Source organism: Lissotriton helveticus, chromosome 2_2, assembly GCF_964261635.1.
Source record: "Lissotriton helveticus chromosome 2_2, aLisHel1.1, whole genome shotgun sequence".
Lineage (NCBI taxonomy): Eukaryota > Metazoa > Chordata > Amphibia > Caudata > Salamandridae > Lissotriton > Lissotriton helveticus.
In genome coordinates, this window is record NC_136060.1 from 514338623 (window position 1) to 514366226 (window position 27604).

Consider the following 27604-nt stretch of genomic DNA (forward strand, 5'->3'; position numbering starts at 1 on the left):
AACTGTTTACAGGAATGTCCAAGGACTGAATCTAGGATCCAGTCCTATGGTTAGAAAAGTAATCCATAAAGTTACTAATTGCATTTAACTAGAAATTCACATTGAGCTCAATGTTGCATTGTATTTGAAATTGTGTTGCCCATTGCAACAACTGTAAGTACTGTACTTAAAAGTCTATTGCCTATTTCCAAAGTATTTAAACTAAAGTAATACATTCTGAGAAGGTATATTTTGTACTGTAATTTATAATGTAATTATAATGTAATTTAAAAAATAAAATATCTAAAAATATCTAAAAATAAATAGTGTAACAAAATGTAGTAAATCAGTATCAAAAAAAATAAATATAACAAAAATACATTTAAAATTAGTAATTTACAAAACCTTTGAAATTCACTGAAAAAAACATAGGTTTTTAGGGGTGTTATAGTTAGGAATTAGCATTTAAAAAACCTTTGAAATTCACTGAAAAAACCAAAGGTTTTAGGGGTGTTATAGTTAGCTGGACATTTCACTCGTACAAAACCATTAAAATTCCTCCGATATAGTTAGTTGTACTAACTATAACTCGCGCGCCAGCAATCCACTGCTGATGATGTCACATATTACATCATTCATGACATGGTCAGTGACATCTCTGATGACATCACTGATGACATCTCAAATGACATCACTGTTGACATCATCCATGTGACAATCTGATACATCTCCTCATACGCTAGTATAACCTTTCAACGCTCATTATAAAATATGGAGTTACATATTTGAAACCATTGTCACACCAATTCAAGTTTCTAAAAACCCACTCAGTGATTACTACATCTACACACACATATAAACACTTACATACAGATTCACTCATACATGCTAACAAAGCTCAATAGAACACTATTAAATATACTTATACACCTAAATTGACATTACACAACAGCACGCATCATATTGACTTATGCAGTCATCTTACTCACTTACGCAAATAATTGATTATACTTACATTTACTCAGCTACACACTTATACAAACACCACTTTAATTATTCATATAGTAACTCAGATAGTAACTCATACTTAGTGTGTTATAAAATCACGATTGCATGTATAAAGTTTTCGATAGTCACTCATACAATCACTGAGTCTTATGTATACTTATTTATATACAACTGTCACATACATTGCCTTTTATATTTCTAGTTTGTTGGACATGTATCATTTAGAAATATATTTACTCATCACCACACCCATAAAGACATTCACTCATCCAAACAACTGTTTCCACATAAAGTCTTAACCTCATATACCTACTAAATCAACTATTTACACATTTTTGTACAGTCACACACCTCCCACCCAACTACACACAGATTCACTATCCCAAACAAATACTAATTAATAAATAATGTAGACTTTCAAATAGCTGGTAACCAACTTATGTAGTAGTTTACGCAACAAGAGATATAGTGATATAGATATTCACACTGTTTAATCACTATCCCATATATTTAGAGAAACACTTTAAATTAGTCACTTAGACAGTCAATCACAGTGCTACTAAATCCTCCATCCAGAAACTTATACATCCACTCAGTCTTCAATGCACATTGCTATATATATATATTATATATATTTAAATATCAAACCGAACCACATTCACTGGATTATGTCATCAGTGATGCCATCACTGATGTCATCAGTGATGTCACTGACCATGTCATGAATGATGTAATATGTGACATCATCAGCAGTGGATTGCGGGCGCGCGAGGTGTAGTTAGTACAACTAACTATCCTTTCCAAATGAGGTCGCACACTGCTCGTCCCATCAGCGTGTGACCCCGGAGCATGATGGTCGATGTAGTAGGTATCAGCGGGTGTGCTTCTACCCGAGTCTTGAGTCTTGAGGGTATTCACTGGTGTGCTTGCCATCCCTGGACACGTGTTTCGCGGTTATTACCGCTCGTCAGCAGGGATTAGGCGTGGGCACGAGGTTGCTGCGTGGGCTGCCGAAAATATTTATAGGTCCAGATACCTCTTGAAATGTCCAGCTAACTATAACCCCCGTAAAACCTATGTTTTTCAGTGAATTTCAAAGGTTTTTTAAATGCTAATTCCTAACTATAACACCCCTAAAACCTGTTTTTTTCAGTGAATGTCAAAGGTTTTTTAAATGCTAATTCCTAACTATATCAGGCCTCAAACCTATGTTTTTTTTCAGTGAATATATATATATATATGCACATATTTGTATATACATTTTTTCATTGACTCACTTTTCGAGACCCAAAAGCCATGAGCGCTGCTGTCATTTGCCGTATCCATCTCAGCACTACAGGTGATAATGTGTACTGTGTGGTAGAGAGAGTCTCCGTAACCATCTCACTCCTCACTCTTGCCAGGTCTCGCTCCCCGGCACTAGCTGCTCGTGCCTGCGTGCTGTCCTGGAGTACCTGTACTTGGGGCTGTTCACGCCTGCGGCCACTCTGGATGCCATGGAGATGCCCATTCTGACGAACCGTCTGTGCCTGCCACGGCTACAAGCGCTGACAGGTGAGTGTCCATGCATGTTCAGTCCGCAAGCACTCCATGTCTCCAAGCCATTATTGCCCTCAGAATGAGTAAGGACTGGTAGTTGTGCTCCCCTAAATGGATGACCAAGGATATGCAGCCTTCATCTACTGATTATAAGAGATCTTACTAACCCCAGATACTCTCAAGTAGTCTTGTTATCCGCACGCACTCAAGTTCTCTTAGTGCTTGTTGTGATGCGGCCCCTAGGACTTGTGTTAGTGGCAGGCTAGCGTATGTTGTGATGTGGCCCCTAGGACTTGTGGTAGCGACAGGCACATGTGTGTTGTGATGTGGCCCCTAGTACGTGTGGTAGAGGCAGGCACGCGTGTGTTGTGATGCGTCCCCTAGGACCTGTGGTAGCGGCAGGCACACGTGTGTTGTTATGCAGCCCGTAGGACGTGTGATAGCTGCAGGCACATGTGTGTTGTAATGCTGCCCATAGGACGTGTGGTACCGGCAGGCACGTGTGTGCTGTCATGCGGCCCATAGGACGTGTGGTAGCGGCAGGCAAGCGTATGTTGTGATGTGGCTTCTAGGACGTGTGGTAGCGGCAGGCACGCGTGTGTTGTGATGCGGCCCCTAGGACGTGGGGTAGCGGCAGGCACGCTTGTGTTGTGATGCGGCCCCTAGGACGTGTTGTAGCAGAAGGCACGTGTGTGTTGTGATGCGGCCCCTAGGATGTGTGGTAGCTGCAGGCACAGGTGTGTTGTGATGCGGCCCCTAGGACATGTGGTAGCGGCAGGCACGCGTGTCCTGTGATGCGGCCCATAGGACGTGTGGTAGCGGCAGGCAAGCGTGTGTTGTGATGCGGCCCCTAGGACGTGAGGTAGCGGCAGGCACGCTTGTGTTGTGATGCGGCCCCTAGGACGTGTTGTAGCAGAAGGCATGTGTGTGTTCTGATGCGGCCCCTAGCATGTGTGGTAGCGGCAGGCACACATGTTTTGTGATGCGGCCCATAGGACGTGTGGTAGCGGCAGGCAAGCATATGTTGTGATGTGGCTTCTAGGACGTGTGGTAGCGGCAGACACACGTGTGTTGTGATGCGGCCCCTAGGACGTGGGGTAGCGGCAGGCACGCTTGTGTTGTGATGCGGCCCCTAGGACGTGTTGTAGCAGAAGGCACGTGTGTGTTGTGATGCGGCACCAAGGACGTGTGGTAGCGGCAGGCACGCGTGTGTTGTGATGCATGCCCTAGGACGTGTTGTAGCGGCTGGGACGCGTGTGTTGTGATGCAGCCCCCTAGGACGTGTGGTAGCGGTAGGCACGTGTGCCTTGTGATGCTGCCTCTAGGACGTGTGGTAGCGGCAGGCACGCATGTCTTGTGATGCGGCCCCTTGGATGTTTGGTAGCGGCAGGTACGCGTGTGTTGTGATGTGGTCCCTAGGACGTGTGGTAGCGGCAGGCACACGAGTGTTGTGAAGCGGCCCCTAGGACGTGTTTTAGCAGCATGCACACATGTGTTGTGATGCGGCCCCTAGGATATGTGGTAGCAGCAGGCACACGTGTGTTGTGATCCGGCCCCTAGTACGTGTGGTAGTGGCAGGCACGCGTGTGATGTGATGTGGCCACCAGGACGTGTGGTAGCGGCTTGCACAGGTGTGCAGTGATGCGGCACCTATGACGTGTGGTAGCGGCAGGCACGCGTATTTTGTGATGCAGCCCCCTAGGACGTGTGGTAGCGGCAGGGACGCGTGTGTTGTGATGTGGCCCCTAGGACGTGTGGAAGCGGCCGTCCGCGTGTCTTGTGATGCGTCCCCCAGGACGTGCGGTAGCGACAGCCTCAGGTGTGTTGTGATGCGGACCCTAGGACGTGTGGTAGCGGCAGGCACGCGTGTCTTGTGATGCAGCCTCTAGGACGCGTGGTAGCGGCAGGCATGCGTGTGTTGTGATGCGGCCCCTTGGACATGAGGTAGCGGCAGGCACGTGTGTGTTGTGATGCAGCCCCTAGGACGTGTGGTAGCGGCAGGGACGTGTGTGTTGTGATGTTGTGGTAAATAAATAAATAATACCTCTCTTTTTGACTAGACATATATCATAACAGATAGCTCAATAAATAAGAGTCAAGATTCGAGGTAGTAGGAGTTTTGCAGGTTTAATACAGAACAGGACAACCTGCATAGGAACGGGATGGCAGGGCCCAGCAGCTGCTGGGGCTGGACCTGGGATGAGCGCGCTGACTTTTAATAACAATACATGAGCATATATACATAACGCAAACACATAGCATTACATTACAGTAGGCGTAGCAGTGGGTGGAGCAGAAGGCGTGACGCGTAGCAGTCGCGAAAGATAAGGGCGAAAGTAGGTGTAACTGGGCGTATACATAGACATGTGATGCAAACGTAACAGAATATGTCATGAATAGGGCGGAAACCATGGAGGGGGCTACCTAAGGAGCCGGGACCTCTAACCTGATGGTGCGCGCAAACTAGCAATGACGTATCACTAGGAGAAGCTGGGGGCTATGAACTCTGTGCTAGGAGCAGAGACTGAAGTCTGGAGAGTCAGGGCGACATGTACCTAAACAGTATCTAGTATCTGATGTTTAGAGAACATGTTGATATAAACTAGAAGTCAGGAGAGAAAGGGCTGACTTGATTCTAAGACTGGACCATGCATTATTCTACATGTAGTGCGTGTTGAAGAATATTAAATGACCATTAAATGCAGTATTTCTCTAACGTGGAGACGTGAAGGCTAGACAATGACGGAAACTATTGATGCGATTCAGTAGTTTAGGAATGCAGAGAAGGAGGACTGAACTGATAACTGGAACTATAACATACTTTTGGCAGACTCAGAGGCAGAGCCAGGCAGGACCGGGCACTGCGAGGCAGGAAGTAAGTGAAGGGTCGAGGATACAGGTGGGGGCTGAATCGCTCCTCAGCGAGGCTTCTGGAGACAGGAGCTGAATCTGGTGTCCAGGCCCTTTTGAGGCCTAGAAACGGGGACTTTATAATAGAATAACGTGCACACTGAGAAACGTGGCAACGTAGCTTTACATAGGCCTGATATTCGTAGTATTCACGAGGACTGGAAACTGGCATACTAGAGGTGGACACAACTATAATTGCGTCATTAATCAAACATAGGGAATACATATGCATATTTAATCATGCACACATAACATATGATGGATGAGGCGTAGGGACACAGAACATGGCAAAATTTACTTTTCCACATTCCCTCCTTGTCACTACGTTTCCATCAGGAAACATCAATATTCATGATACCATCTATCATTTCATACAGTATCATTTGCTCGTCTCGAATTATCCTGGAACGGGATTTAGAACGGGGCTTGGGACTAGGAATACAAGAGGTAGCACAAATGCCGCAAATCGCAGGGCCACATTGTATACAGAGGCAGCAGCTGAATATGATCGCTACTGCAATACCTAGAAAGGACAAGACTTTCCATCCCCATGCAGAAATTATATTCCAGAACCAACCGGACCATGTCCAGGTGCCTGGATCTTGGTGTATCAGATGGGCAATTTTATGGAGTCTGGTTATAGCTGAATAAACAGACGGCGCGTTATTTGGAATGAAAATGCAGCAACTAGATCCGATGACTCTACAGGCCCCGCCCCTATCGGCCAGTATGACGTCAAGGACGAGACGATTCTGTAAAACGACAAATCTCATAGCAGATTGCTCTTCGGTTAAGTTACCTAGAGCAGAGGCAGTCTCATTTACTACAGCTTCGAGGGTTCTTGTTAACCTACGGATCAGTTTACTATTCTGGATAGGTCCTATAAAGAAAAAGAAACCTCTGTTGAAATCTGTATACTGTTCTAGAGCAGTTTCAGTATAATCGACAATTGGGGACTCCCTTCTATGTCTAATGTGTACTAGATGTGTGTTTCTATGATAATCAGATGGGGCTAGAAAAACAGGTGGCAGTAGGAAGGCAATGTAACAGGTTCCCTCCCAATCGAGGGGCAGACGAACATATGCAGTTTGACCACAAATAAAATAGGAATGACGTGAAGCTTTAAAAATAGATTTCCCACTGTCACTATACTTGACAATAGTAGTACAATCACTATGTCCTACATGTACGGAACCCTTATTTCGGACACATAATTCGCCTTTAACTGGTAGTACTGAAATAGCAGGTAAGTCTGGAGTAGTATCAGACTGAACATTCAGGACCATGAAATTCGACGAATAATTACCTAAATTATACACTTCATTTTCTAGATCTAACCCTGTTCTGTGGGGAAGACCTTGCTTGTCTGGAAAACATGTACTGTTAAGAAAAGACATATCTGTTGAGGATGACGTTAACGTGGACCATGCTCCACACGAACCATTATGTGAGAATGGATAAGGAAAAAGTGGCAGAACTCCCTTCGACGTCTGGAAAGGGGGGAGTCGACCACACACCCAACAATTAGTGGCATTGCTGGTCTGGTGTGAGTAATGTAACATGCGGATGAATGAGTTGTTTCGCATGGCGAGGCGGTAAGAGAGTTCATGAGGAGGCAGATCACTAAACGTGTGCTCTACTGTAGTATTAGCAGACTTATTTACATGAAGAACTGGGAAACACAGGAAAAATGCATAACTGGTGCAGGAAATCATAATGCTGAGAAACAATATGAAACATAGAAAAACGATACATCGGATTGAGTTTTGACTAACTCTCTCACTATGGGGGTCTATTTTATACATGTCAGAAACAGTCTAACCGTTTCACCTAGGGGAGGACTTAGACAATCAAACTGACTGACTTATTTTACTAGACCGGAGTTTTAGCTTGTACTCCTGTTGCGGAGTTTTCTCTAACAGGGGAGGGGTTGTAGCAATGTCTTTTGCGGGACAGTCCTTGAGAACAATATTTTGGCAATCCTTCAAATCCTGGGAAATGTTCTTTAAGACGGGTTTCAGTTCATTAAAAAGTTTAATATGAGAAAGGTGCACCCAGCCTTTGCGTCCTTCCAACTTCACGGCTGTACGGGTGGTGAGGAGGACCTGTCGGGGCTCTTTCCAACGAGGCTCCAGCGGACTTGATCTGTCAAAGTTGCGGACCATCACCATGGATCCTGGAACGATGTCATGCGGTGCCACCTCGGTATTGTCTGGAAATGCGGCAGCAACCTGTGAACGACATGAGTTGAGGGCAGACATCAAGGAAGCTAGGTAATCTGTCAGCATATTACTTGAAACATCGGTAATACTTCGGGGTCTAGGAGTACCCCACATATTTGGGGGGCGGCCGAAAACGACCTCATACGGGGACAGACCTGATCTCGAATGTGCGACCATGCGCATATAAAATAAAGCAACTGGCAGAGCTACTAGCCAGTCCACACCTTTTTCTTTACACACTTTGGCGATTCGGATTTTCAAAGTCTGGTTATGTCTCTCTACGAGACCGGCTGCTTCAGGATGGCGTACACAATGAAACTTCCACTGGTACCCTAACAGAAGGGAAACATGCTTCATGAGTTCGGATGAGAATGGCTGGCCGTTGTCAGAATATACGACTCTAGGGAGTCCATAACGAGGGAAGAACTCACGAACCAACTGCTTGGCAGTGGTCGCGGCTGTGTAATCTGGGACTGGATATGCTTCTGTCCACCTGGACAAAGCGCATACAACTACAAGGACATACTTGAAACCTCGACATCGCTCCATCTGAATATAATCCATCTGGAGGACTTCAAAAGGGTGGTCAGGGGGCTGGAATCCACCTTGTTCCACCGGGACACTTTTACCTGGATTAAACTGACAACATATCATACAGGTACGGACTTTCTGCTTGGCTGCAGCTCGTAAATGCTTGTTGAACCAAATGTTCTGGATACTGTCTAACATAGCTTTTTCTCCTAAATGTGCTGGACTATGTGCGGTATTGATAATAACTTGAACCATAGAGTCGGGGAGAAACCATGTGGCTCTACCCTTCGTTAACCATCCTTGATCTGTCTGGACCCCTCCTTGTTCGGACCATTTCTTGATTTCTTCAGGAGTAGCATGTAACTGTATGTCTATGACATCTTGAGTAGGGTCCTTAACTGTCATACATGTAATCGGATCTGGAGTGTGTGTCATGTTAACTGGAATGTCTGGAGTCTGTGCAGTAAGCTTGGCTGTGCGATCTGCCAGATCATTACCTTGAGAAATAGTGTCAGTAACTTTCGTATGTGCTTTGCATTTCATGATGGCAATAGATGTCGGTAAATGTATGGCATCTAACAGAGCTTGAATAAGGAGACCATGCTGAATCTTGGTTCCATGAGAAGTCATGAAACCTCTCTCCTGCCAGAGTACTCCGAAGTCGTGTACAACTCCAAATGCGTAACGTGAATCTGTGTAAACATTAACTTTCTGGTTCTTGGCATGTATACAGGCTTGTGTCAGAGCAACTAGCTCTGCTGCTTGAGCGGACAGAGTGTCAATGCGGTGTGTTTCAATAACTTCAGTGTCAGTAGTCACTGCATACGCGGCGACTAGTTCTCCTGTACTAGTTCTCATACATGAACCATCCACATAAAGTGTCAGGTCGGGGTCTGGTAACGGAGTATCTGTCAGATCTTGTCTTGGCTTTGTCGTAATGTTAACTACTTCCACACAATCATGTGTGGCTGGATTTGAATTGACTGATGGTAACAGTGTAGCAGGATTCAGGATGTTGCAGCGTCTGATTTCTATGTGTGGCTGGAACAGTGTCAATTCATAACCTGTTAAACGTGCAATTGTCAAGTGCTGAGTTTGTGTTCGGTTTAAAAGAACTTCCACAGAATGTGGAACTTGTACTGTCAAGGAGTGTCCTAAGACTATGGAATCACTTTGTCTGATAGCTAGTGCTGTGGCTGCAACTGACTTGAGGCACGCAGGCAGAGCCTGGGCTACAGGATCTAATGTGCTCGAAAAATAAGCACAGGGCTTGTATTGTCCTGCTTGATCTTGTGTGAGAACAGATAATGCTGTACCTTCACGTTCAGTAACGAAAAGTGTAAAAGGCTTACTGTAGTTCGGTGTCGCTAGAACTGGAGCTTGGCATAGGGCTTTCTTTAACTCATTGAAACTAAGTGTATGTTCAGATGTCCAAGGGAGAACAGTCGATACGGCTGCCTCCTGTGTCGTTAACTGTATCAGTGGTTTGGCTAGAAATGCATACTGGGGAATCCATTGTCTGCAGTAAGAAGTGAGGCCGATAAAAGCACGTACCTCCTTCTGGGTCTTGGGCTGAGGAAGACTCGCTATCAACTGGATACGGTCTGGTGTCAACTGCCTACCCCTCTTGGACAGTAAGTGCCCTAAGTAGACCACTTGCTGGACACAGAATTGAAGCTTAGAAGGGGACACCTTGTGCCCCATCTCGGCTAGGAAATACAAGACTGTAAGGGATGCTTGCTCGCAAGCACGTTCAGAACGGGCTGTGATCAGTAGATCATCGACATATTGGAGCAGGGCAGTGTCAGTTGGCATGTGAATGTTGTCTAGTTGTCTCTTGAGTGCTTGACTGTAAATACTAGGACTTTCTGTGAAACCTTGAGGAGCTCGTGTGAACATATAGCTCCTTCCATTTAAACAAAATCCGAAAAGGAACTGGCTGTCTGGATGAATAGGAACACTGAAAAATGCGTTCTTGAGGTCTATGACAGTGAAAAATGAAGCTTCGGAATCAATGGCTGTCAATAGGGAAGAGATGTCTGGGACAACTGGGTACTGAGGAATAATACATTTATTAAGCTCTCGTAGGTCAATCACTAATCGATATACTGGGGGTGCATTAGGATCAGTACGTTTCATGACTGGAATGATCGGAGAATTGCATACATTGGAGTCAGTTTCTACAACCACTCCTTGAGCCATGAGCTCGTCAATAATTTTGGATAAGGCTGCTACAGCCTCAGGTGGCAATCTGTACTGTCTGATTCGTGGTAACACTACACCTGGCTTGAGAGTCACACGATAGGGTGTGATTTGCATGTAACCTACATCAGTTGGACCTTGCGCCCATAAATGCTGCGGAACATTGGACAGTCTTGGATCAAAATCTCGTAATACATAGTGACCCTTAAAGTCACGTAGGAACAATCGTATTCCCTCTGGGGAACAGCATATAACTGCACCTAACTCTTTCAGTGTTTTAATGCCTAATAGATTTTCTGGACATGACTTAGTAAGTAACAGATCAGTAGTACGACAATGGACCTACTCCTAGAGTAACTGGCTTTGAAATCTCATTTACGATAGGCTTTCCTGAAAATCCAAGGGAAACATTTCTTGAGCCTGAGAGCGGAGCCCCTGGAACTTCGGCGTGACTAATTGTGGTCCTACTTGCCCCTGTATCAATCAAAAACTTTCTGTCTTTCCCTAATACTTGACTGTGAACATAGGGACCTTCTTGATCTACAGGTATCTCGATGAGAGGCAAGCCTACCTCCCTCTCTAGGCTGTTTCATGAATACTGCTGGTACTCTGGATACTCAGACTGTGCATACTGGTACATCTGCGATGTAACGTGCTGTGTTGCAGCGATGGGCTGCGGTGCTGTAACTGTCTGTTGTGCATTCTGTGGCTGAGGAATCTGTGAAACTTGTTCTTGTCTAGGCGGACGTGGTCTTTCTTTAGTCTTACCAGTAGCTATGTTGTGTTTCAGAACTGCACACTCATTTATAAAATGACCTGGCTGTTTACAATAATTGCAATTCCCTTTAACGGGAGCTGCAGGATGACTGGCTTGATTCGGACCCCTCTTCTGACTGTCTTGAGGAACAGATTGTGCAACTAGTACTTTAATTTTCGTGTCTTTCATACGTTTTCTTTCGTGTTCTTGTTCTTCTCTGATTCTATTCTGGTGGTATTGAAGCATTTGCAACATCTGGGACGGGGTATTAGCTTGCCAGGTACTTTCGACTTTCAAAACTCGATTTTTAATTTGTGGACTTGAATTCTCGACTAATTTGGTAACAAAAAGGTGAGGGTATGACTCACTACTTGTCTTGAGGCCACTGTTGATACTAAAACATTTTTCAAATCTAGAATAAAAATCACTAATATCTTCATCTTGTTTCTGTTTACAGGCTGAGATTGCATCCCAGTCTTCTTTTCTAGTTGTCAATAATCTGGGTAAAACTTGAATTAATAATTCTGGTAATTCTTTACATTTATCTCCAAGACCGGTACCTGGTACTCGTGCCTTGTCTTCAGCTTCTAGAACTGCCCAATCGATCTTTTTCTCTCCCACCTCCCATTCTTTTTCCTTGAGCTTCTCATACACCCCTGCGGGCAGCAGAACTTTTAACATTTTAATTATATCTGGATACGTGTATTCTCCCATACGGAGCATGTCTTTTAATTCTCTATGGAACCCTGCTGGATCTTTGTCAGGACAGGGAATTAATTTCTTCATCTCGAGGAGTTCCATCTTTGTTATTGGAGTGTATACAAACACTCGTTCTAGTTCGCCACCCGTTCCTCTAACTGGGTGGACTTCTCGTAACGGATTCTGTCTGTCTATGTAAAATGGTTTACTTTCTGGGGGTGAGACATGAACAAAATGCGGATTCAAAAACGTTCTATATTTGTGACGCTGTTCTAGAATGACACTAATTAAGTCGGTACCTAGACCTTTCCATCTATACTGGAGTAACTCGTTCAGGATATCATGTAACGGGCCTGGATCAGAGTGCTGACCCTCATACAATGTAATGAGGTGCTGAATCATATACATACCCACCAGTCGTTGTTCGGCTGGGGGCATTTTCAGAAACATTTGTGCCACTATTTCGTCTGGAAAAGTGGTAGAATCAGTAATCCATTGGACTGCTGATCGGGCTAGTTCTTGTTCATGCATGGTACTTAACTCACTGTAACCGATTCGTGATTTCAGAATGTGATCGGTAGCTTGAAACACTTGTTCTAGTGAACCTTGTTCTGGTGCTGGAGAATGAAAAATAGACTTGTGTTCTAGGCGTAAATGGCGATCTGGAAATCTAGATTTTCCTACATACGCTATTCTGGCGGGATTCTCGTCTTCTACCTCTTCAGTATCAGAGTTACTTTCTTTCTCGCTTACTTGTGCTGCTTTACGTTGTTCGTGTATCTTTATTATTTCTCTACGGATTTTCTTGTACATACTCTCCACAGCTCCGACGGTCTTGTGCTTACCCTCGGCTATATTATCACTCCACCTTGTCAGGGTTCTCATTTCAGCCGGATCTTTAGACGGGTAATCTTGTTCTCTTATTAGACAATTGATCAGAAACTTTAATAACATGAGCTGGATCTCGGCTTTCCTTTGAGACATGGCCTCGCTAATACTTTCTGGATCATCCCCTGTACGGATGAAACGATATATTCTGTCTAGATCTTCTTTCATATTCGGTAAGGTGACTAGATACTCGGCCACCTTTCTTACGCGGAATGAATATAAAACCATATTATCCTCGCCTGGGACTGGATCATAACCGCATTCGGCAAGGGTTTTTCTTATTTCTGCTACAGTCTGATGTCTGGGCGTACGCTGTGACGCTTGTGCATGTAATTCGGCTGTCGTTAAACGCTTGTGTGGCGGCGGGGTTTGAGGAGTACCTCCCCCTGCGGCCCCTAAACTGGAGTCGTCTACTGAGGCTCTTCGTCCTGGCAGAGTTGGAAATGGAAATGTAGGCTGGACTTGTATGGCGGGCTGGGCCGGGGGTACCGTAACAGGTACTCCGGTGTCTGGAGGAGCGGGAAGTGCCTGATTTACAGGGACTGGCGGAGCGCGAACAGGATTTACATATTCTGGGACTGTGTCATCCAAATAGGACGAAATAAAAATATCAGCTGCGGTCTGTTTGTGACGTAGCTTGGTCGGGACTAATGGTGGCGGGAAATTACTGGATGCCTCTGGGGTCGCTTTTGGCAAGCCCTCGGCAAGAAGAGGATACATACCCCTAATAAGGGCATGCCTCTGTCTGTCTGACTGTTCGGCTTTGACTTGTTCACCTATCTCGATTAGTTCTTTTTCTTGGGCTCGTTCTAAGGATTCTCTACTTAATTCTGACTTTCTGATTTCTTTTTCGGTTCTTTTATGAGATTCTTTACGCCATAACTCGATGGCATCTTTCTGTGACTGTCTGGCTTTCTTTTTCCATAATGCTTCTTCTACTCGCATGATGCACTCGGCATCCCATGTACCCGATACGGGCCATCTATACTTTTCTTCTAACTGTTTGGTATACTCTACCCATAAATCTAGATACAATATGGCGCTTATGCCATGCTTCTGATACATAAAGTGACCTGGGCTGTCCCTCGGCGGAACAGGAACTGCTTCTTCTAACAAACCCTTTCTAGTTTTTAGCTGACGTAATCTCGAAAAGAGAGACATTGTAAACTTGAATCGGAACACAATACAATACACGAGGAACAATAACAACTGGGGAACAATTCAGGCATACCACGACATTGGAAATACATTGAACAACATCATAACATAACAGTTCGGACAGAATATTACCTGGAATACTGAGAACAGAAACACAAGAATTTCTCGAGAACGGAACAGACTAGAGTTACTGGATGCACTGCTGAAACAGTACGGAACATACCGGTCCCATAAAGGGACGCATCAAGACCCGTATCCACCTAGGTGAACACTTCGTTTGTGAGTCTGTGTACCACCAACCCACGGACCAGAGTCAATTTAGATTGACCCTGTCTAGATACTACCCCAGTAATGGTACTCACCGGGCAGCAAGAACGGAAAGCCTCGGACTGGACTGGACTGCTACGACGACGAACGACGAACTTCGGACTTCAGTTACGGGTGGGCCTCCGGATACCTCGGACCTTGGACTCTTGGCTTGGGCTCTGGTCGGGACTCGCCGCGTTCCTCCACCGTCTCGTTTGGATGCTGGACCGCCTCCTCCGTCTCCTCCGTGGGCCTGAGGGATACTTGAAGCAGAAATATCTGCCGGTGCACAGAAGAGTTCCGTCACGACTGCAGAGGGTCAGGGGGTCGGCGTGGCTTCACCGACGCGTGGGGAAAGGGCAAGTCCCTATTCGGGCGCCATTATGTGGTAAATAAATAAATAATACCTCTCTTTTTGACTAGACATATATCATAACAGATAGCTCAATAAATAAGAGTCAAGATTCGAGGTAGTAGGAGTTTTGCAGGTTTAATACAGAACAGGACAACCTGCATAGGAACGGGATGGCAGGGCCCAGCAGCTGCTGGGGCTGGACCTGGGATGAGCGCGCTGACTTTTAATAACAATACATGAGCATATATACATAACGCAAACACATAGCATTACATTACAGTAGGCGTAGCAGTGGGTGGAGCAGAAGGCGTGACGCGTAGCAGTCGCGAAAGATAAGGGCGAAAGTAGGTGTAACTGGGCGTATACATAGACATGTGATGCAAACGTAACAGAATATGTCATGAATAGGGCGGAAACCATGGAGGGGGCTACCTAAGGAGCCGGGACCTCTAACCTGATGGTGCGCGCAAACTAGCAATGACGTATCACTAGGAGAAGCTGGGGGCTATGAACTCTGTGCTAGGAGCAGAGACTGAAGTCTGGAGAGTCAGGGCGACATGTACCTAAACAGTATCTAGTATCTGATGTTTAGAGAACATGTTGATATAAACTAGAAGTCAGGAGAGAAAGGGCTGACTTGATTCTAAGACTGGACCATGCATTATTCTACATGTAGTGCGTGTTGAAGAATATTAAATGACCATTAAATGCAGTATTTCTCTAACGTGGAGACGTGAAGGCTAGACAATGACGGAAACTATTGATGCGATTCAGTAGTTTAGGAATGCAGAGAAGGAGGACTGAACTGATAACTGGAACTATAACATACTTTTGGCAGACTCAGAGGCAGAGCCAGGCAGGACCGGGCACTGCGAGGCAGGAAGTAAGTGAAGGGTCGAGGATACAGGTGGGGGCTGAATCGCTCCTCAGCGAGGCTTCTGGAGACAGGAGCTGAATCTGGTGTCCAGGCCCTTTTGAGGCCTAGAAACGGTGACTTTATAATAGAATAACGTGCACACTGAGAAACGTGGCAACGTAGCTTTACATAGGCCTGATATTCGTAGTATTCACGAGGACTGGAAACTGGCATACTAGAGGTGGACACAACTATAATTGCGTCATTAATCAAACATAGGGAATACATATGCATATTTAATCATGCACACATAACATATGATGGATGAGGCGTAGGGACACAGAACATGGCAAAATTTACTTTTCCACAATGTGGCCCCTAGGACGTGTGGTAGCGGCAGGCACGCTTGTGTTGTGATGCGGCTCCTAGGATGTGTGGTAGCGGCAGGCATGTGTGTGTTGTGATGCAGCCCCTAGGACGTGTGGTAGCGGCAGGGACGCGTGTGTTGTGATGCGGCCCCTAGTGCGTGTGGTAGCGGCGGGCACACGTGTGTTGTAATGCGGCCCCTAGGATGTGTGGTAGCTGTGGGCACATGTGTGTTGTGATACGGCCCCTAGGACATGTGGTAACGGCGGGCACGCTTCTGTTGTGATGCGGCCCATAGGACGTGTGGTAGCGGCAGGCACACGTGTGTTGTGATGCAGCCCCTAGGACATGTGGTAGCGGCGGGCACGCTTGTGTTGTGATGTGGTCCCTAGGACGTGTGGTAGCTGCTGGCACACGTGTGTTGTGATGCGGCCCCTAGGACGTGTGGTAGTGGCAGACACACATGCGTTGTGATGCGGCCCCCAGTACGTGTGGTAGCAACAGGCACGCGTGTGTTGTGATACGGCCCCTAGGATGTGTGGTAGCGCAGGCACGGTGTGTTCTGATGCAGCCTCTAGGACGCACGCGTGCCTTGTGATGCGGCCCCTAAGACGTGTGGTAGCGGCAGGCACGCGGCCTTGTGATGCAGCCCCTAGGACATGTGGTAGCGGCGGGCACGCTTGTGTTGTGATGTGGTCCCTAGGATGTGTGTTAGCTGCTGGCACACGTGTGTTGTGATGCGGCCCCTAGGACGTGTGGTAGTGGCAGGCACACATGCGTTGTGATGCAGCCCCTAGTACGTGTGGTAGCGGCAGGCACGCGTGTGTTGTGATACGGCCTCTAGGACGTGTGGTAGCGGCAGGCACGGGTGTGTTCTGATGCAGCCCCTAGGACGCACAGCCTTGTGATGCTGCCCCTAGGATGTGTGGTAGCGGCAGGCACGCGTGTGTTGTGATGCTGCCCCTAAGATGTGTGGTAGCGGCAGGGACACGTGTGTTGTGATGCGGCCCCTAGGACGTGTGGTAGCTGGTGGCACGCTTGTGTTGTGATGCGGCCCCTAGTACGTGTGGTAGCGGCAGGCACGCGTGTGTTGTGATGCGGCCCCTAGGACGTGTGGAAGCAGCAGGCACACGTGTGTTGTGATGCTGCCCCTAGGACGTGTGGTAGCAGCAGGCACGCGTGTGTTGTGATTCAGCCCCTAGGACGTGTGGTAGCGGCAGGGACACGTGTGTTGTGATGCGGCCCCTAGGACGTGTGGTAGCGGCAGGCACGCGTGTGATGTGGCCCCCAGGACGTGTGGTAGCAGCAGGCACACGTGTGTTGTGATGCGGCCCCTAGGACGTGTGGTAGCTGGTGGCACGCGTGTGTTGTGATGCAGCCCCTAGTACGTGTGGTAGCGGCAGGCACGCGTGCGTTGTGATGCGGCCCCTAGGACGTGTGGAAGCAGCAGGCACATGTGTGTTGTGATGCTGCCCCTAGGACGTGTGGTAGCAGCAGGCACGCGTGTGTTGTGATTCAGCCCCTAGGACGTGTGGTAGCGGCAGGGACACGTGTGTTGTGATTCAGGTCCTAGGACGTGTGGTAGCGGCAGGCACGCGTGTGATGTGATGCGGCCCCTAGGACGTGTGGTAGCGGCAGGCACGCGTGTGTTGTGATTCAGCCCCTAGGACGTGTGGTAGCGGCAGGGACACGTGTGTTGTGATGCGGCCCCTAGGACGTGTGGTAGCGCCAGGCACGCGTGTGATTGGCCCCCAGGACGTGTGGTAGCAGCAGGCACACGTGTGTTATGATGTGGCCCCTAGGACGTGTGGTAGCGGCAGGGACACGTGTGTTGTGATGCGGCCCCTAGGACGTGTGGTAGCGTCAGGCACGCGTGTGATGTGGCCCCCGGGACGTGTGGTAGCAGCAGGCATGCGTATGTTGTGATTCAGCCCCTAGGACGTGTGGTAGCGGCAGGGACACGTGTGTTGTGATTCAGGTCCTAGGACGTGTGGTAGCGGCAGGCACGCGTGTGATGTGGCCCCCAGGACGTGTGGTAGCAGCAGGCACACGTGTGTTATGATGCGGCCCCTAGGATGCGTGGTAGCTGGTGGCACGCGTGTGTTGTGATGCGGCCCCTAGTACGTGTGGTAGCGGCAGGCACGCGTGTGTTGTGATGCGGCCCCTAGGACGTGTGGAAGCAGCAGGCACACGTGTATTGTGTTGCGGCCCCCAGGATTTGTGGTAGCAGCAGCCACACGTGTGTTGTGATGCAGCCCCTAGGATGTGTGGTAGCATCAAGCACGTGTGTGTTGTGATGCGGCCCCTCGGACTTGTGGTAGCGGCAGGCACGCGCATGTTGTGATGCGGCCCTGGGACTCTTCCCGCCCTAACCCTGATCTTCTTTTCCAGAGCAGCACGCGGTGGACGAGCTCCTCAGGGCCTATGTCCAGGGGGTGGACATCGACGGACAGGTGCTAATCTACCTAGACATGGCTCAGGTAAGACACATAGCACGGTAGACAAATCCTACAAAGTACTAAAGGGGGAAATGCAAGGTGGAAAGTCTCAGATACCACAACAATGTAAGACCGAGGTCACCCCCCCCCCCCCCTGTCCTAAGTCAGCCCTCTGCTTGCTGGCCACAGAAGTCTGGTAGTCCTGACCCAAAACGACCAGAGGCAACAGCAGTGAACACCTCCCATGAAGACAACGCAGGGAGGCAGTTATGCCACACAATGCGAGTGCCTCGAAGTCTCTGCCCAGAGGCATTAACACAATCCTTGCTCAGGAAGGAGTTGACCTTCTCACCTCTCAATTTCTACTCTCAGCTGACAGCTTTTCAACCTCTGAACTCACAACCTTTACAAGGCCGAACAGTTTTGTAAAACACTTTCAACAAATCACCCTTTTGACAGCCCCCTAATCTCAGATGCAGACATAATGTAGTCCTAGGTCCAGTACCACTTGATATATCTGACCGTGCTGTAAGCCTCACCGTGCTATAATCTAATTTTACATGCACACTACCAACACCTCCCACCCACGCCCTCGTGTGAAGAGGTCAATATAACATACGTGTGTGTCTTCGAGACGGAGGCTGCCATCCTTTCAGGACCTTGTCATCTCAAATGCAGACATAATACCCAGAAGTAGTTGATGGGTCTAACTGCTATAATCATATTCTACATGAACACCACCATCAGCACCACTGCCACCATTACCGCCACCAGCACCACCACCATCATTATTACCGCCACCAGCACCACCACCATCATTATTACCGCCACCAGCACCACCACCATCATTACCACCACCATTACCGCCACCCTCATCATTACCGCCACCCCCTCATCATTACCGCCACCCCCCTCATCATTACCGCCACCACCCTCATCATTACCGCCACCCCCCTCATCATTACCGCCACCACCCTCATAACCTCCACCATCATTACCGCCACCATCCTCACCTTCCACCCATAACCACAGAAGAAGAGGGAATCCTTGGAAGCTGTTTGTGTGCCTGAGGCTGACATCCTAGGGTGCCAAATATCCCAGGGTGGCAACAAGTGTATTGTTACAATGCTTTCTAGAGTGGGGGGCAGACAGCGGGGTGTTAGTGGGAATAAGAGGTGTTTGCAATGTGCAGCTGGTGTATCCGCTTATGTCTTTTATTTTCTCCTGTATCAGCTTAACCTCCCTGCTTCGCTGAAAATCGCTCTGATATCCTGACGGGTCTTGTTCTCGCTATGTAAAAACTTTCAAATGTATAAAAAAAGGGTATGGAGAGGATTGTGGGTTCGATTTTGATATTAAGCCCCCTCCCTTTCCTGTTGAAAGGGAACATTGGGTCCCTCATGAGCTGCTTTCGGACCCTTGGAATGGCAGATATATGTACAGCTCGGATGCTTGATTCCGTTCTGGGAAGGACATGGCTTTTGTAGTTCGGACTGGACTGTTCCCATGGGGCACAGGGTCAGCGCTGATTTGCATATCGCCATTGTCTAACCCAGGGTGGTGTGGAGTGGAAAAACGATGGATTTGGGCCCAGATCTTTGGACTGGGGTGAATGTGTGACATTGATCCACATTCTGTCCATCACTGTTGTGTTTGCAATTACCGCTCTAAGTGTACTGGGGATGCTCAGACGTGAGTCCCAGGCACTCCACACCACTGGAGTCAAGCTAGCCGGGCTGATGAGAGGCTCGGATGCTTGATTCCGTTCTGGGAAGGACATGGCTTTTGTAGTTCGGACTGGACTGTTCCCATGGGGCACAGGGTCAGCGCTGATTTGCATATCGCCATTGTCTAACCCAGGGTGGTGTGGAGTGGAAAAACGATGGATTTGGGCCCAGATCTTTGGACTGGGGTGAATGTGTGACATTGATCCACATTCTGTCCATCACTGTTGTGTTTGCAATATGTACAGCGTACAGCACAGCACGGCGCAGGCCAGAGATGTTGGCCTTGCTGTAACAAGATTGCAGTAAAACAGTAAAGTGCCATTTGTAATCAAGCCAGGGTTCAGTGTGTCCGTGAAGTTTAAAAGTGCCTAGTGCACGTGCGGCCTGTGTGTACACCCGGACCTCTGGTTTTATGGCTTCTTAACACCGGTTATGTCTTAGCAGCTGCCTGCTGTGCAGGCCTGCATGGAGACCTGGAACCTTATTATTGACTACGGCACACTCTCCTTGTCACCACAGCACTCTGTGCTAACAAGAAGAGTGCGCTGTATTATGTTGGATGCGCTGCCCCCGAGCAGCCGCAAAGTCGTGCTGCCCCGGAGCCACGCATTCAAGTGGAATATAGAGTGACTTCGAAGAGGGATTAGAGATCCCCTTGCAGGCGGGGGTAGTCTTGGGGGTCCATAGAACTCCCCTCTCTAGAGGGCTGCCATCATCACCCTGGTGGTGGCACGCTGTCAATGCGTCTCCTGACCGCCTCTTTGCCTCTGCGCCCGTGTCTATAATACTGCACAGAGGCAAAGAGATTCTCTTCTTTGCATGGGGACACACCCCCATGCGAATGAGGGAACACCCTCTAGTGATAGCGCTTTCACTGTGTGTGCGCCAATGCTATCTATTACAGAAAGGGCCGTACAATCATCTGCCGCCCTATCTATAATACCAAAGTTCCACGGGGGTGCGCAAAGTGGGCGCACATGCCCGTTGCGCCCCCTGAGCACTTTGTATAATACGACTCCTGGACCTCTGTCCTTAATGGCTTCTTAACCTGCTATCTCACTCTGCGTTCTGAGAGGGGTCAGAGATGAGACGTTAGAGTGGGCTGTCTCACTCTGCGCACTGAGAGGGGTCAGAGATGGGACGTTAGAGTGGGCTGTCTCACTCTGTGTATTGAGAGGGGTCAGAGATGGGACGTTAGAGTGGGCTGTCGCACTCTGCGCACTGAGAGGGGTCAGAGATGGGACGTTAGAGTGGGCTGTCTCACTCTGTGTATTGAGAGGGGTCAGAGATGGGACGTTAGAGTGGGCTGTCTCACTCTGTGTATTGAGAGGGGTCAGAGATGGGACGTTAGAGTGGGCTGTCTCACTCTGCGCACTGAGAGGGGTCAGAGATGGAACGTTAGAGTGGGCTGTCTCACTCTGCGCACTGAGAGGGGTCAGAGATGGGACGTTAGAGTGGGCTGTCTCACTCTGCGCACTGAGAGGGGTCAGAGATGGGACGTTAGAGTGGGCTGTCTCCCTCTGCGCACTGAGAGGGGTCAGAGATGGGAAGTTAGAGTGGGCTATCTCACTCTGCGCACTGAGAGGGGTCAGAGATGGGACGTTAGAGTGGGCTGTCTCACTCTGCGCACTGAGAGGGGTCAGAGATGGGACGTTAGAGTGGGCTGTCTCACTGCGCACTGAGAGGGGTTAGAGATGGGACGTTAGAGTGGGCTGTCTCACTCTGCGCACTGAGAGGGGTCAGAGATGGGACGTTAGAGTGGGCTGTCTCACTCTGCGCACGGAGAGGGGTCAGAGATGAGACGTTCGAGTGGGCTGTCTCACTGCGCACTGAGAGGGGTCAGAGATGGGACGTTAGAGTGGGCTGTCTCACTCTGCGCACTGAGAGGGGTCAGAGATGGGACGTTAGAGTGGGCTGTCTCACTCTGCGCACTCAGAGGGGTCAGAGATGGGACGTTAGAGTGGACTGTCTCACTCTGTGCACTGAGAGGGGTCAGAGATGAGACGTTAGAGTGGGCTGTCTCACTCTGTGTATTGAGAGGGGTCAGAGATGGGACGTTAGAGTGGGCTGTCTCACTCTGTGTATTGAGAGGGGTCAGAGATGGGACGTTAGAGTGGGCTGTCTCACTCTGTGTATTGAGAGGGGTCAGAGATGGGACGTTAGAGTGGGCTGTCGCACTCTGCGCACTGAGAGGGGTCAGAGATGGGACGTTAGAGTGGGCTGTCTCACTCTGCGCACTGAGACTGGCCAGAGATGAGACGGTAGAGTGGGCAGTCTCACTCTGTGCACTGAGAGGGGTCAGAGATGGGACGTTAGAGTGGGCTGTCTCACTCTGTGTATTGAGAGGGGTCAGAGATGGGACGTTAGAGTGGGCTGTCTCACTCTGTGTATTGAGAGGGGTCAGAGATGGGACGTTAGAGTGGGCTGTCTCACTCTGCGCACTGAGAGGGGTCAGAGATGGAACGTTAGAGTGGGCTGTCTCACTCTGCGCACTGAGAGGGGTCAGAGATGGGACGTTAGAGTGGGCTGTCTCACTCTGCGCACTGAGAGGGGTCAGAGATGGGACGTTAGAGTGGGCTGTCTCCCTCTGCGCACTGAGAGGGGTCAGAGATGGGAAGTTAGAGTGGGCTATCTCACTCTGCGCACTGAGAGGGGTCAGAGATGGGACGTTAGAGTGGGCTGTCTCACTCTGCGCACTGAGAGGGGTCAGAGATGGGACGTTAGAGTGGGCTGTCTCACTGTGCACTGAGAGGGGTCAGAGATGGGACGGTAGAGTGGGCCGTCACACTCTGCGCACTGAGAGGGGTCAGAGATGGGACGTTAGAGTGGGCTGTCGCACTCTGCGCACTGAGAGGGGTCAGAGATGGGGCATTAGAGTGGGCTGTCTCACTCTGCGCACTGAGAGGGGTCAGAGATGGGACGTTAGAGTGGGCTGTCGCACTCTGCGCACTGAGAGGGGTCAGAGATGGGGCATTAGAGGGGGCCGTCACACTCTGCGCACTGAGAGGGGTCAGAGATGAGACGGTAGAGTGGGCTGTCTCACTCTGCGCACTGAGAGGGGTCAGAGATGGGACGTTAGAGTGGGCTGTCTCACTCTGCGCACTGAGAGGGGTCAGAGATGGGACGTTAGAGTGGGCTGTCTCACTGTGCACTGAGAGGGGTCAGAGATGGGACGGTAGAGTGGGCTGTCTCACTGCGCACTAAAAGGGGTCAGAGATGGGACGTTAGAGTGGGCTGTCTCACTCTGCGCACTGAGCGGGGTCAGAGATGGGACGTTAGAGTGGGCTGTCTCACTCTGCGCACTGAGAGGGGTCAGAGATGGGACGTTAGAGTGGGCTGTCTCACTCTGCGCACTGAGAGGGGTCAGAGATGGGACGTTAGAGTGGGCTGTCTCACTCTGTGTATTGAGAGGGGTCAGAGATGGGACGTTAGAGTGGGCTGTCTCACTGCGTACTGAGAGGGGTCAGAGATGGGACGTTAGAGTGGGCTGTCTCACTGCGCACTGAGAGGGGTCAGAGATGAGACGGTAGAGTGGGCTGTCTCACTCTACGCACTGAGAGGGGTCAGAGATGGGACGTTAGAGTGGGCTGTCTCACTCTGCGCACTGAGGGGTCAGAAATGGGACGTTAGAGTGGGCTGTCTCACTGCGCACTGAGAGGGGTCAGAGATGGGACGTTAGAGTGGGCTGTCTCACTCTGTGCACTGAGAGGGGTCAGAGATGAGACGTTAGAGTGGGCTGTCTCACTGCGCACTGAGAGGGGTCAGAGATGAGACGTTAGAGTGGGCTGTGTCACTGCGCACTGAGAGGGGCCAGAGATGAGACGTTAGAGTGGGCTGTCTCACTCTGTGTATTGAGAGGGGTCAGAGATGAGACGTTTGAGTGGGCTGTCTCACTCTACGCACTGAGAGGGGTCAGAGATGGGACGTTAGAGTGGGCTGTCTCACTCTGTGCACTGAGAGGGGTCAGAGATGAGACGTTAGAGTGGGCTGTCTCACTGCGCACTGAGAGGGGTCAGAGATGAGACGTTAGAGTGGGCTGTGTCACTGCGCACTGAGAGGGGCCAGAGATGAGACGTTAGAGTGGGCTGTCTCACTCTGTGTATTGAGAGGGGTCAGAGATGAGACGTTTGAGTGGGCTGTCTCACTCTGCGCTCTGAGAGGGGTCGGAGATGGGACGTTAGAGTGGGCTGTCTCACTGCGCACTGAGAGGGGTCAGAGCTGAGACGTTAAAGTGGGCAATCTCACTGCGTACTGAGAGGGGTCAGAGATGAGATGGTAGAGTGGGCTGTCTCACTCTGCGCACTGAGAGGGGTCAGAGATGGGACGTTAGAGTGGGCTGTCTCACTCTGTGCACTGAGAAGGGTCAGAGATGGGACGTTAGAGTGGGCTGTCTCACTCTGCGCACTGAGAGGGGTCAGAGATGGGACGTTAGAGTGGTTTTGTCTCACTCTGCGTACTGAAAGGGGTCAAAGATGGGACGTTAGAGTGGGCTGTCTCACTCTGCGCACTGAGACGGACCAGAGATGAGACGTTAGAGTGGGCTGTCTCACTCTGTGCACTGAGAGGGGTCAGAGATGAGACGTTAGAGTGGGCTGTCTCACTCTGCGCACTGAGATGGACCAGAGATGGGACGTTAGAGTGGGCTGTCTCACTGCGCACTGAGAGGGGTCAGAGATGGGACGTTAGAGTGGGCTATCTCACTCTATGCACTGAGAGGGGTCAGAGATGGGACGGTAGAGTGGGCTGTCTCACTCTATGCACTGAGAGGGGTCAGAGATGGGACGGTAGAGTGGGCTATCTCACACTGCGCACTGAGAGGGGTCAGAGATGGGACGTTAGAGTGGGCTGTCTCACTCTGCGTACTGAAAGGGGTCAAAGATGGGACGTTAGAGTGGGCTGTCTCACTCTGCGTACTGAGAGGGATCAGAGATGGGACGTTAGAGTGGGCTGTCTCACTCTGCGCACTGAGACGGACCAGAGATGAGACGTTAGAGTGGGTTGTCTCACTCTGCGCACTGAGAGGGGTCAGAGATGGGACGTTAGAGTGGGCTGTCTCACTCTGTGCACTGAGAGGGGTCAGAGATGGGACGTTAGAGTGGGCTGTCTCACTGCGCACTGAGAGGGGTCAGAGATGGGACGTTAGAGTGGGCTGTCTCACTCTGCGTACTGAGAGGGGTCAGAGATGGGAAGTTAGAGTGGGCTGTCTCACTGCGCACTGAGAGGGGTCAGAGATGGGACGTTAGAGTGGGCTGTCTCACTCTATGCACTGAGAGGGGTCAGAGATGGGACGGTAGAGTGGGCTGTCTCACTGCGCACTGAGAGGGGTCAGAGATGGGACGTTAGAGTGGGCTGTCTCACTCTGTGCACTGAGAGGGGTCAGAGATGAGACGTTAGAGTGGGCTGTCTCACTCTGTGTATTGAGAGGGGTCAGAGATGGGACGTTAGAGTGGGCTGTCTCACTCTGTGTATTGAGAGGGGTCAGAGATGGGACGTTAGAGTGGGCTGTCTCACTCTGTGTATTGAGAGGGGTCAGAGATGGGACGTTAGAGTGGGCTGTCTCACTCTGTGTATTGAGAGGGGTCAGAGATGGGACGTTAGAGTGGGCTGTCGCACTCTGCGCACTGAGAAGGGTCAGAGATGGGACGTTAGAGTGGGCTGTCTCACTCTGTGTATTGAGAGGGCTCAGAGATGGGACGTTAGAGTGGGCTGTCTCACTCTGCGCACTGAGACTGGCCAGAGATGAGACGGTAGAGTGGGCAGTCTCACTCTGTGCACTGAGAGGGGTCAGAGATGGGACGTTAGAGTGGGCTGTCTCACTCTGTGTATTGAGAGGGGTCAGAGATGGGACGTTAGAGTGGGCTGTCTCACTCTGTGTATTGAGAGGGGTCAGAGATGGGACGTTAGAGTGGGCTGTCTCACTCTGCGCACTGAGAGGGGTCAGAGATGGGACGTTAGAGTGGGCTGTCTCACTGCGCACTGAGAGGGGTCAGAGATGGGACGGTAGAGTGGGCTGTCTCACTCTGCGCACTGAGAGGGGTCAGAGATGGGACGTTAGAGTGGGCTGTCTCCCTCTGCGCACTGAGAGGGATCAGAGATGGGACGTTAGAGTGGCTGTCTCCCTCTGCGCACTGAGAGGGGTCAGAGATGGGACGTTAGAGTGGGCTGTCTCACTGCGCACTGAGAGGGGTCAGAGATGGGACGTTAGAGTGGGCTGTTGCACTCTGCGCACTGACAGGGGTCAGAGATGGAACGTTAGAGTGGGCTGTCTCACTCTGCGCACTGAGAGGGGTCAGAGATGGGACGTTAGAGTGGGCTGTCTCACTCTGCGCACTGAGAGGGGTCAGAGATGGGACGTTAGAGTGGGCTGTCTCCCTCTGCGCACTGAGAGGGGTCAGAGATGGGAAGTTAGAGTGGGCTATCTCACTCTGCGCACTGAGAGGGGTCAGAGATGGGACGTTAGAGTGGGCTGTCTCACTCTGCGCACTGAGAGGGGTCAGAGATGGGACGTTAGAGTGGGCTGTCTCACTGTGCACTGAGAGGGGTCAGAGATGGGACGGTAGAGTGGGCCGTCACACTCTGCGCACTGAGAGGGGTCAGAGATGGGACGTTAGAGTGGGCTGTCGCACTCTGCGCACTGAGAGGGGTCAGAGATGGGGCATTAGAGTGGGCTGTCTCACTCTGCGCACTGAGAGGGGTCAGAGATGGGACGTTAGAGTGGGCTGTCGCACTCTGCGCACTGAGAGGGGTCAGAGATGGGGCATTAGAGTGGGCCGTCACACTCTGCGCACTGAGAGGGGTCAGAGATGAGACGGTAGAGTGGGCTGTCTCACTCTGCGCACTGAGAGGGGTCAGAGATGGGACGTTAGAGTGGGCTGTCTCACTCTGCGCACTGAGAGGGGTCAGAGATGGGACGTTAGAGTGGGCTGTCTCACTGTGCACTGAGAGGGGTCAGAGATGGGACGGTAGAGTGGGCTGTCTCACTGCGCACTAAAAGGGGTCAGAGATGGGACGTTAGAGTGGGCTGTCTCACTCTGCGCACTGAGCGGGGTCAGAGATGGGACGTTAGAGTGGGCTGTCTCACTCTGCGCACTGAGAGGGGTGAGAGATGGGACGTTAGAGTGGGCTGTCTCACTCTGCGCACTGAGAGGGGTCAGAGATGGGACGGTAGAGTGGGCTGTCTCACTCTGTGTATTGAGAGGGGTCAGAGATGAGACGTTAGAGTGAGCTGTCTCACTCTGCGCACTGAGAGAGGTCAGAGATGGGACGTTAGAGTGGCTGTCTCACTCTGTGCACTGAGAGGGGTCAGAGATTGGACGTTAGAGTGGGCTGTCTCACTGCGCACTGAGAGGGGTCAGAGATGGGACGTTAGAGTGGGCTGTCTCACTGCGCACTGAGAGGGGTCAGAGATGGGACGTTAGAGTGGGCTGTCTCCCTCTGCGTACTGAGAGGGATCAGAGATGGGACGTTAGAGTGGGCTGTCTCACTCTGTGCACTGAGAGGGGTCAGAGATGGGACGTTAGAGTGGGCTGTCTCACTCTGTGTATTGAGAGGGGTCAGAGATGGGACGTTAGAGTGGGCTGTCTCACTGCGTACTGAGAGGGGTCAGAGATGGGACGTTAGAGTGGGCTGTCTCACTGCGCACTGAGAGGGGTCAGAGATGAGA

The 27604-nt window shown here is 50.1% G+C and overlaps 1 protein-coding gene across 2 annotated transcripts in view; it reads left to right on the forward strand.

Annotated features, from left to right (window-relative positions):
* The window catches only part of LOC144821589 (rho-related BTB domain-containing protein 2-like), a 453559-nt gene that overhangs the window by 346972 nt on the left and 78983 nt on the right, over nucleotides 1–27604 (forward strand). For both annotated transcript variants that reach the window (XM_078678799.1, XM_078678800.1), the window contains 2 exons: nucleotides 2391–2541; nucleotides 18168–18256. In XM_078678799.1, the coding sequence (XP_078534925.1) occupies nucleotides 2391–2541; nucleotides 18168–18256 (240 nt within the window). The remainder of the gene's footprint in view (nucleotides 1–2390; nucleotides 2542–18167; nucleotides 18257–27604) is intronic.